The following is a 12,053-nucleotide window of genomic DNA, read 5'->3' as shown; positions in this document are numbered from 1 at the left end:
GTGCACTTAACAGCATGTAGAGCATCCAAAACCTCCAAATTAGCAAAGGGGAAGTGTGTGTTTGTGTGTGTAGAGGGCTTTGATCAGCACCGCAGCCATATGGTTAGTGTGTGCGGGTAAGCTGGTGGCATTTTTCACTTTTATTGAGTGTTTTCTCGCTGTCTCAGATAGATGAGACTGAACTCTCCTGAGCCAGAGACCCCGAAGTCACATTTACTGTCTCACTCTGTGGCCCTTTGGCCTAAACTTTCACTCATTCTCTCTCACACACGCACGCATGCACACAGATTCCATTTATGGTGTGATACTAGCCTGAAACTCAATCTGCTGGGCAGAGACCTGCTGTGGTCAGATGAAACTAGTTGTAGCTTCTAAGAGTGAGCCGTAAATCATTACACTGGCCTTGACAAGAAGCACACAGGAATGTGTGTGTATGAACACTGTTGCACTGCATTGATATCATCACTTGCATGAAAGCTTTTCCTATGTGCATTTGTAAAGCACTGTTTGGGGAATTTGGCTCTGAACATTACCCTGTTCTTGAACTCTCTATGTGAGCAACATAAAGAACTCTAAAAACTCTAGAGTGTTAATGCTGATGAAACAATCTGACCAGAAATGTTATTCATTAAGACACACACACACACACACACACACACACACACACACCTGCTTGTGGCTAAATGTATGTAACTTACTCCCAGGATTCTCTCCGATGCTGCTGTGCTTCCCGTTCCAGTACCAGAGTAAAAGTGTGGCATCTCTGGAGCCGGAGAGAATGTAACAGTCTCCGCCAATGTACGACTCAGAGCGGGCCAGACACGTCACCACATCAAGATGCCCGAACACAATTTGTGTCAGTTTACCTGCAAACAAAAAAAAAGAAGAGATATTGCTTAGTCCAGTGTGGAAAAACTTTCTGTACAATGCACAACATATATTTTTGATTTATGCATTGGGCATATTAGTATACATTTTATCAGTCTGTCTGTTCCAAAGGAATCAACCTCATGACATTGGTGTTGCTAGCACCACGCTATTTGCAATTCATTTTACATTTGATTTCCCCATAACTACTCAAGGTCTGATGCTGGAGAAATGAAAATACATGCTCTTTCAGGCACAGTGGTTACTGGGAGAAACTACCTTGTCTTTTTGCACGTCTCATTTTGCATAAAAGTTTGAAGTAGGAATCTCTTCATTTCATACATTTTTTCTCCATTGTTTTTTTTTTTCGAACAGGGGAAAAAGCAGCACATAGGAGGTGATAGCATTGTGTAGCTTCTCTCCAAAGTTGAGTGCACACAGTTGATGTGCTTTTGAAATACTGCTTACCAGCTAAAATGTGTTAATTTTTAACACATTCCTACAGATTTTATTAAAGGCTGTGGACCCTTTACACAGGCCCGGGTTTGGAATACGGAAGTAAACGATTGCAATGATAACTTGTATAGCGGTAAATGGGAGACCACGGCAAATATAATTTTTCCTGCCCCTTTGCTCCAACAGCTAAATAAAACATCCACTACTACACTTACACAGCTTTCCAAAAGAAGAAAAAAATCATTGGATTTCAGCAGTCAGAAGAAAGAAACAGGCCAGATTTTCTGTCTCTCCCTCAGCAGCTGTTAGAAACCTCATTGCAGCTGTGATAACTTGTTTTTTTTAATGTATTCCAGGGTAATATAATACAAAATATAATGTTATACATTTGCATTCAATAATAGAAAAAATTGCAAATATTTAAAAAAAAGTTTGCTAGATTTACACTGCTAAATAAGGTGATAATGCATCATCACAGTGTGAAAAGGATCCATTTTGCAGAATGAGAATTTATTATATTAAGGGTACAACTATGCAATGTATTTAATAAGGTAAAATGTGGTTTTGCACATGCAATATGCATATATGAAAATGGTCTATACAGGGGTAACAATAAATCACCTGGCAAAAAAGCATTCCATGTTTAGTAATTTTGTGGAAATCACTGCCTCATCTACCAAACTGATAAACTGATTTGCATATGATTATTTGATGAAGATACACAGTATCTGAGCACTTGGCATTTCAGAATAATCTTTTCTGTATGTCACCCAATCTGGAATAGTGCTCACTTTTTAATGCATAGTGGTTACTAGGAGAAACCACCTCAAAAATGGCCATTGACCCCAAGCATAAGGATTATGAACTGCATATTTAAGTTTGATGGTGTGTCACCCATTCATGGCAATACAAATGAATATCTGAAAGAAATTCTGCCGCTTTTCATGAAAGGACAAGTATGATTTTCATTGGTTCAGCAGTCCGCTAACTGCATGGAGCGAGTGAATGACTCGACTGAGATGATGCTGTCTGCTGAGCCGCTTACATACACCAGATGAGTGCACATGCTCCCCAATTCTTACAGCAGTGTAAATATTTGGTTTTGGAGTGCTGCATGCACATGCTAAAGTCTGGGTGTGTTTGCATGAGAAAAAGAGACAGCATTTGACATGGGAGAGTGTGACAGCCTGTGTGTGGTTAACTGCAGTAAAATCACAGAGTGCAGTACAGTATGAAAACAAAGGAATATGTATCTATGTGTGCATCTATGTACAGCTGAAGTCAGAAGTTTACATACACTTAGGTTGAAGTCATTAAAATTAATTTTTTTTAACCACTACACAGATTTCATATTTGCAAACTATAGTTTTGGCAAGTCGTTTAGGACATCTGCTTTGTGCATGACACGAGTAATTTTTCCAACAATTGATTAAAGACAGATTGTTTCATTTTTAATTGACTATATCACAATTCCAGTGGGTCAGAAGTTTACATACACTAACTGTGCCTTTAAGCAGCTTGGAAAATTCCAGAAAATGATGTCAAGCCTTTAGACAATTAGCCAATTAGCTTCTGATAGGAGGTGTACTGAATTGGAGGTGTACCTGTGGATGTATTTTAAGGCCTACCTTCAAACTCAGTGGCTCTTTGCTTGACATCATGGGAAAATCAAAAGAAATCAGCAAAGACCTCAGAAAAAAATTTGTGGACCTCCACAAGTCTGGTTCATCCTAGGGAGCAATTTCCAAACACGTGAAGGTGCCATGATGTTCATCTGTTCAAACAATAGTACACAAGTATAAACACCATGGGACCACACAGCCATCATACTGCTCAGGAAGGAGACGCATTCTGTCTCCTAGAGATGAATGTAGTTTGGTGTGAAAAGTGCAAATCAATCCCAGAACAACAGCAAAGGACCTTGCGAAGATGCTGGAGGAAACAGGTAGACAAGTATCTATATCCACCGTAAAACGAGTCCTATATCGACATAACCTGAAAGGCTGCCCAGCAAGGAAGAAGCCACTGCTCCAAAACCGCCATAAAAAAGCCAGACTACAGTTTGCAAGTGCACATGGGGACAAAGATCTTACTTTTTGGAGAAATGTCCTCTGGTCTGATGAAACAAAAATTTAACTGTTTGGCTATAATGACCATCGTTATGTTTGGAGGAAAAAGAGTGAGGCTTGCAAGCCGAAGAACACCATCCCAACCGTGAAGCATGGGGGTGGCAGCATCATGTTGTGGGGGTGCTTTGCTGCAGGAGGGACTGGTGCACTCCACAAAATAAATGGCATCATGAGGGTATATTGAAGCAACATCTCAAGACATCAGCCAGGAAGTTAAAAGCTCGGTCGCAAATGGGACTTCCAAATGGATAATGACCCCAAGCATACCTCCAAAGTTGTGGCAAAATGGCTTAATGACAACAAAGTCAAGGTATTGGAGTGGCCATCACAAAGCCCTGACCTCAATCCGATAGAAAATTTGTGTGCAGAACTGAAAAAGCGTGTGCGAGCAAGGAGGCCTACAAACCTGACTCAGTTACACCAGTTCTGTCTGGAGGAATGGGCCAAAATTCCAGCAACTTATTGTGAGAAGCTTGTGGAAGGCTCCCCAAAACATTTGACCCAAGTTAAACAATTTAAAGGCAATGCTACCAAATACTAACAAAGTGTATGTAAACTTCTGACCCACTGGGAATGTGATGAAAGAAACTATTATTCTGACATTTCACGTTCTTAAAATAAAGTAGTGATCCTAACTGACCTAAGACAGGGAATGTTTTCTACGATTAAATGTCAGGAATTGTGAAAAACTGAGTTTAAATGTATTTGGCTAAAGTGTATGTAAACTTCTGACTTCATGTATGTATGTTTCTCTCTATCTGTCTGTCTGTCTATTGCAACTGTTGATAAACTAACTCCAGGACTTGTATTTCAGTGTGGCACGATTCTATTGATATTTATGTTCGGCTTGCGTGGAGTCTCATCCTCCTGTGACAAGTCAAGGTCCATCCTTGAAATGAGCCCATGGGCAATGCAGTTGTAATGCAGTCTGCAGGCTCATTTGTGACTTTTGACCCTTTCTTTTGTGTACTGTGGTAGGGGCAGGTGTCTCGGTGGAGACAGAGGTAGTGGGGGGTCATAGCAGTTACCTGTATCTGTGGAGTAGATGCGGAAGCTGTTGTCCCAGAAGCCACAGAGCACGATGAATCGGTTGTCAGCCGTGATGACAAAACATTGAGCGTTTACCTGGATACTCTGATCTAACAGATCTGTGATCTGCCTCCTGTGAGTGCCCACATTACTGGCTGTAAAGAGAAAGAGACACTAGTCAAACAAGTAAAAATGTGTAAAAAGCTTTAAAAGTGCTATAAAGGTGAAAAACTACCAAATTTGAGAGTATGGAGAAATGAGGCATATACTGCTGACAGAAATGACAGAAAAGGAAACATTTTAATAGATCAAAATGTGAGCAGGAAACAAAGAGGGGGAGACACATAAGGAGAGAGAGAGCTGTACAGATACATTAACAGAGAGAGTTAGATGGTGCAAATAGAGACAGCCTTGACCTAAAAGGTCTATTCTTATGTATGGTAAGTGAATTCTTGACAACCTCTTAAGGGATTATAAAGATGTTAAACCATTAGCACGAGAAAATATGACATTTTTCATTAATACTGTGCGTGAGTGCAAGTGATTTGTGAATGAATACATAAAGCACGGAAGACAGAACATTAAGAGAGCTTTCACATTTTCCTCTGGCCCGAAGGGTTTGAAAAACAGCAGCTTTTGCCACAAGAAAAGACTAAAATAATCATTAAAAATGATCTGGCCCACAAGCTGTAAATTACATGTATTTTTTTAAACACATATGACAGAGCGTGCATGTGAAAGAGAGAGACCGGGAGAGAAAGGGATGGAGTATAGAGGCCAGACTACACCGAATCAGGTGCGTGAGGCCCAGACACACTCGTGACACACACCAGCGCTGCGTCTGTGCTGCGCAGTGGACGAATTATCAACAGCACAGTCATGCAGAATTTACTGTGTTTAAATGTGTGAGCTGTGTGGAATGCAGGCCATGTAAATACATACATGACATTTTGGAGCAGGAAAAGAGTTATGAAAGATGTCCCCACACAGAGAGATGGAGAAGAGAAAAGGGAGGGTGATTTGTCCCATGTTTCTGATTAAAATAAAAAAAAAAAGCACAGGTAAAAGCTGCTGTTCAAAACATGTTATTCTGCAGCTTTAGTACAACTTCACAGGAGTAGTTGAAACAACCCATATTTTTTTTTTCAATATGGATGGTAATATAATGCAGATATTATTTATAAATATGAAATAATTTTTTCACATTATCAACAATGTTTTCCTAGCATGATCTGAGAATATTCCAAAGATCATCTTGTGATGTTACAGGATGCTTGGCTCTGTTGACCTATTAATAATAGTCACAAATTTGTCACATTACATTACTGACCCATAAATAGAGCAGATATATTTAACATCGTACATATTACATATTTCACTTTATGTCATAACTTCTCTTTTTACCCTCAAAAATCTTAAAGCTTTGTTTATTTCCAGGTTTAAATGGAATCAAAGATGAAAATCAAAAATCGTACCCCACAACACATATGTACACACTATTGTGGAAATTACATTAACATTCATTTTACAAATTATTTACTCAAAATTCACTCAAAGATATTTAAAAAACCGAACTGTTCATTATCCATTAACAAGGCTATTTGTAGCTTTTGGAGCTGATCCACTTCTGTTAATTCGTTAAAGTTGAAATGCCTGGCATAAATCCAGATGTGCGGTGTAGTCAAGTGCACTTTCTGCATGTTAAAATGATGATTCGGGTGTCTGGATCATAGAAGTGAGCGATACTGTTCAGTCCTGCCAAAGTGTGTTGAATAACAGCGTTTTTGTTTCTTCTGCATAATAAGCTGGGATAGGTGAAAGTATTTTAATATCAAAAAAGTTACGCATTTCGGGGGCCTGGGTAGCTCAGTGGTAAAAGACGCTGGCTACCACCTCTGGAGTTCACTAGTTCGCTAGTTCAAATCCCAGGGCGTGCTGAGTGACTTCAGTCAGGTCTCCTAAGCAACCAAATTGGCCCGGTTGCTAGGGAGGGTAGAGTCACATGGGGTAACCTCCTCGTGGTCGCTATAATGTGGTTCTCGCTCTCTGTGGGGCACGTGGTGAGTTGAGCAAGGATGCCACGGTGGATGGCGTGAAGCCTCCACATGCACTATGCCTCTGTGGCAACGCGCTCAACGAGCCACATAATGGAATGCGCAGATTGACGATCTCCGGCGCGGAGGCAGCTGGGATTCATCCTCCGCCACTCGGATTGAGGCAAATTACTATGCGACCACGAGGACTTAAAAGCACATTTGGAATTGGGCTATAATGCTCTTCTCCATCATTTGATCATTATTTGATGAATTACTGTTGATGTGATCAATAAAAAAATTACATAAACATCTCTTTGAAATAAAATGTATTTACCGCCTGCTTTTATCTGGCGATAATAGCGCAACGTAAATTGCGGCAGGCAATTTTAATGAAGCGCGATCTATAAAAAGCCTAACTTACATAGAAAGGAGGCGTGTTTGCGCAGAAAGGAATGACTTTGACTTTAAAATCTCAAGATGCAGTGCAATTTCAGTGCTGATAGCACCTGCTTAAACTAGATTGTGGTGGCTTTTTGTGCTGAAATACCACGCGCAAAAGTGGTGTAACTGGTTAGTGAATTCTGCCCTGTGTGTCGGTGGCGCTATGAAATTTGCTTTGTTTTGAGCAGCCTGTCCAGCCTGACACAGTAACATTGGCTCAATGGTTTGGGTTTGGGGCGGGACTATCTGTTTGTTTGATAAACAGCAGATGCAGTGAATTCCACAAGCTGCTCGAAAACAATGTGTATTTTTGCAATTCTCTTTGTGGCGCAGAACTTACACCAGCTTTAAACTGACACTTTATCGGCCAATTCAGATGATCTGAAAATAGCTAAACATCAGCCGTTTGGTCTCACCTCTACCTGATTGTCTCTATTTGAAACAGAAATGCAAATTCATGTTTTTACTTCACGAAAATAAAGGAATTCAAAAGGAATTGTACAATTCTTAAGTAAGGCTCAAATAAAGAGATTTAAGCAAGGAAGTAATGAAAGAGTTAGATCAAGAGAGAATGCAACAGATGAGCACATTCGTTCACTGTTTCAGGACAAAGCGCCATAAAAGTGTGCGATATGCATCAGGCTGATGAAGCTTGAGTGCAGAAAAATACACGCACATGAGTAAGCATGAGAAGGTAAGCCATTAAGAGACAAACAGAGAAATCAGGAGACCAGCATATATTTTGATTGTATATAAATAAGAACATGAAAGGAGCTGAGGAACTTCAGAGAGGTGTCAGCCATATGTTTTCACACATTCTCATCTCTCTCTCATTCCTCTATCTTCTTTTCTCCCTCATCAACAGGTCGAATGGATGAAAGGAGGACATATTGTTCTGACAGCATATGCCACGTGGCTTCAATCAGACATTATTATACCATTCACATTCATTCAGTCTGACAGGGCAGAGAGAGAAAGAGACAGCGAGAGGGAGAGAGAGAGCCCTGATGATGTACAGTCTAAGCCACAGCTCATTGCTTTCCAATTTGCATGCAAATGCTGATCTCAAACTAAATGGCGGATGGGTGAAAAATAGCACTCATCTCCTCCCAAGGGCTGGGCATGCACAACTCACAACAGCCAATCACAAATCACTCTACTGACGATTGACAAACTACAGACCTATTAAAGGGTCAATCTCCACTGGCAACTGGTACTGCTGGTCTTGCACAGAGGAGCCTTGATGACCTGAGAGAGAGAGAGAGAGAGAGAGAGAGAGAGAGAGAGAGGACACATGATAAATAGATTTAATCCTTGGTACCATCAGCATGCTTATTTATAGAAGTAACAGAACAGTCATTTACCACAGAAAACTAATAACAATAAAAACAATAAACACTACTCTTCTGTTGCACATTAGTTGCAGAGAAGAGAGGGCATTGCCCCCCGGTCTGATGTAGAGACAACCACTTGCCTAACCAAAAGATAAACCATTAACCAAGTCATGTAAACACTTTAAACCACTCATAACCCTTTCCCAATAATACAACACAGGAAAACCGTTTAGACCACCACGATTTTTACATGCTATCAAAATTTAGCTTTGAATGTCAACACCTCAATAACCATTTTGTAAGCTTGTTCAGTTGCATGTAAATCCTTCAAACATGTCATTTTTTGTATATATCAACATTTTGTTGTACATACATCATCATCTAAAACAGTTATATCTGAGGAGAGCTGATAAAGGTAAAGTGTAAATGCTTTCTGATGAATGTCTCTTAGCATCTTCCTCAAATCAACTGATCTTTAATAAATAAATAAAAACAGGGAGAGGCTGACAAATGGAGGTGGACAGGAAGCTGACTGCAAGGCAGAGGAAGTGTAACATTTGATCCAATTCAAGCAAAGATTTCAATGTCCAAGGAGCTGATGATTATCCACAAACAGAGTTTAGAGGGTTAAAGCTCATCTCCACTGAGTTTTGTATCACAGAATGTGTAAAAATGAACATCAGACCTTATTCACGCTAGCGCCAACTTTGACTTTTTTTCTCTCCCCAATTTGGCATGCCCAATTCCCAATGCACTTTAAGTCCTCATGGTGGCGTAGTGACTCGCCTCAATCCGGATGTCGGAGGGCGAATCTCAGTTGCCTCCGCGTCTGAGACCGTCAATCCGTGCATCTTATCACGTGGCTTGTTGAGCACGTTACCGTGGAGACATAGCGCGTGTGGAAGCTTCACGCTATTCTCCGTGGCATCCACGCACAACACACCTCACGCCCCACCGAGAGCGAGAACCACATTATAGCGACTCTATAACGTGACTCTACCCACCCTAGCAACCGGGCCAATTGGTTGCTTAGGAAGCCTGACTGGAGTCACTCAGCACGCCCTGGATTCAAACTTGCAACTCCAGGTGTGGTAGTCAGTATCTTTACTTGCTGAGCTACCTAGGCCCCTACCATCTTTGATTTTTAATGGGAATGACAACGAGGCTGTGAGGGATAGACTTACAGTCTCTTCAATGGCACAAACAGTATGAAGCAGTAAAAAGCTCCTAGATCACATCTGATTTTCCACAGCTCGTGTTGTCTGGAGTTCTTTGTCTACTGAATGTTCTTGGACAGATATTTTATCAATGTTTTGTCCAAGGAACGATCCAAAAACACTTTACCTACAGCCTATCGAAGAGACTCTAAGTCTCATTGTTGTTCCCATTAAAAATCAAAGATGGTGCTGGCGTGAATAAGGTCTATAGTTTGAGATATCAGAGAGAGAAAAGTAGCATCCTCAGATCAGACGTCAAACGTGCTTAACGAGGTAACCGTCCAGCATAACTGAGAGTAAATGAACAGACCACATGACTTATCAGATGGACTACTTCTTCAACAGTAAAATCCTTGTAAACCATAAACTGAAACTAAATTCCCTTGCTGAGTAATTTATATCGCTCACCAGTAAGTCCGTGCCACTTGTTGACGGCGAAGAGGCGGTTGGCTGTGACGGTGATGATGGACGGGTTGGTGAGGCCTGGCTGCGTGTTGGCAGCCACGTGGGTGACAGGCGAGTTGGACGGGAACTTCAGGACCATGATGACGTCCTGCTGCATCTGCTCTGTAAACATCAGTGGGGTCTGCAGAAGGAGATACTGTTGAGTCCATGAGCGCCATCATCAGCAGCGAGCAAGGGAGTGCAGATGAAAAGAGAGAGATGTTGGGAGGGAGGGAGAAGAGGAAGAAGCAGGCAGAGAGGAAATTAGGCAGCGAAAGAAAGAAGAGCGCAAAAGAGCTTGAGACTGAGGTCAAAGGTGATGCATTCAAAATCTTCATGAAGCCCTAACACATTATGACAAAAAAAGATCCGGTTCTTGAGGGTGCTTGGTCAATACAGCGTTTCAGTCATGCTAAAATACAGGGGCGGTACTAGGATATGATATTTAGGGTGGACAATTGTTTATCTCTTTGTCAAACTGGGGGGTGTGCCTCTTTGATAATTTTGCTTGGGTTGGTACCCCTTTATTTACACGGAACATTTCGGCATTGTTCCGGGGGGGTGGGGGTTAAGCCAGGTGTACACTACATGACTTGCCGTCGGAGCTCTGCAACTTACAGGCTTATTTTTTTGTTGTGCTGGTGCGCACAATACAGGACTGAAGTGTATCAACCACACGACCATTTGTCCACGACTGAGGCTATGTATACACTGGTATTACGATGTGTTTTGGGTGATCCAATCACAAGTGCACAAGCGCACAAGCGAGACACATCACCGTTACACCAGGTCATCCCTTTTGAGCTGTAAACAATAAAAGCAGCGAGTAGAGAGATGTGGGCCATGTTTTATTTTATTTTCTAATTATTTCTGTCTGCTGCTACCCAATACCTTGCTATCCTTTTTCAACAAATATGAAAGAATGGCTTGAGCCCATTGTATGCTTATTTGCACTCATTTGAAGTAAAAAAAAAAAATTTAAACAACTAAAATAATAAAACAGCGGGTAGGGAGATGTGAGTGAAATTTTATTTTATTTCCTAATTATTTTTTGTCTTCTGCTTCGTAGTACCTTTTTCTCCTCTTGCGCTCTCTCTATTTTTCATTGGTTTTGGCTCATAACGGTCTCTCACTCGTCGGGACAATGCTCACACCTGTCGACAAGACGTCTAGATATCAAGCTGTTTTCAAAACTGTCGTAGCGTCTGGGACTAGTCTCAGCATGTCGCACGGGTGCGCACACAACAAGACTGTTCATCGTGAGATCTAAGACTTCTCGTCGCAGACCAGTCGTGACTCAGAACATAAAATGAGCTTGAGTCGTGTAGTGTCCACTAGGCATTAGGGGCACAAGGAAATGCTAGGGAGGCAATGCCCCCCGCTTACACACGGCCATGCTAAAATATATAATATATAGTAACAGCTATGACATAAAACATCTGCTCACCTAGCTACTGTGTATATCACTGTGGAGCACCCAGCATCTTTACACAGCTGAGTTAAGGCTGTCTAAAAGCCATATTAAAATAGCATGGCACTTAATGAAAGATGAAACAATTACCTAATGAAAATAATCTTGTAATGAGAATTTGTGTATTATGTAGAAACGGTTTTAAAAAGGAAATAATGGACTTAAAGCCATACTTTATTGTAAAACTATACTCCACTATACTTTCACAACATTGCAGTGCCTCTCATTCCTCCTTGCTTAAATGGCATATATTAGTCATGCACTGCTTTACTATTCCAGATATGGTCCAAACATTAAAGCATTTCCCTACAAACATGGCAAACAAAAGAAGTCAGTGATGAACATTTAACATAGATGCTAAAGTACGTTAAAGCTGGAGAAGAGGAGAGGAAAGAACAAAAAGATCAAAGCAGCCACACACTTCTGTTTCACAGAAATAAAAAAATTGTCCTGAAATTATTAGACCTCAGAGAATAAAAATAACAAATTCTGCCAGGCAGGTTATGACATTACAGTGTGAGTAGATGATAAATGGAAGGAAAACAGTTTCCAAAGGTTTAAAGATCAAAGCTTTCCTTTAGATTGCAGCAGAATATTCCAAACTCCATTAGTAACATTATAATTTGCTT

At 40.8% G+C, this 12,053-nt stretch overlaps 1 protein-coding gene across 2 annotated transcripts in view; it reads right to left on the bottom strand.

The window, feature by feature from the left end:
* The window catches only part of lrba (LPS responsive beige-like anchor protein), a 329,573-nt gene that overhangs the window by 25,312 nt on the left and 292,208 nt on the right, over window positions 1-12,053 (bottom strand). For both annotated transcript variants that reach the window (XM_051704960.1, XM_051704961.1), the window contains exons 49-52: window positions 9,918-10,095; window positions 8,141-8,206; window positions 4,481-4,636; window positions 699-866 (exon numbers count right to left, since the gene is read on the bottom strand). In XM_051704960.1, the coding sequence (XP_051560920.1) occupies window positions 699-866; window positions 4,481-4,636; window positions 8,141-8,206; window positions 9,918-10,095 (568 nt within the window). The remainder of the gene's footprint in view (window positions 1-698; window positions 867-4,480; window positions 4,637-8,140; window positions 8,207-9,917; window positions 10,096-12,053) is intronic.

The sequence above is a fragment of the Myxocyprinus asiaticus genome, chromosome 8 (assembly GCF_019703515.2).
Source record: "Myxocyprinus asiaticus isolate MX2 ecotype Aquarium Trade chromosome 8, UBuf_Myxa_2, whole genome shotgun sequence".
Taxonomy (NCBI): domain Eukaryota; kingdom Metazoa; phylum Chordata; class Actinopteri; order Cypriniformes; family Catostomidae; genus Myxocyprinus; species Myxocyprinus asiaticus.
The sequence above is the reverse complement of the archived record's forward strand: the minus strand, read 5'-3'. Positions and strand labels throughout refer to the sequence as shown.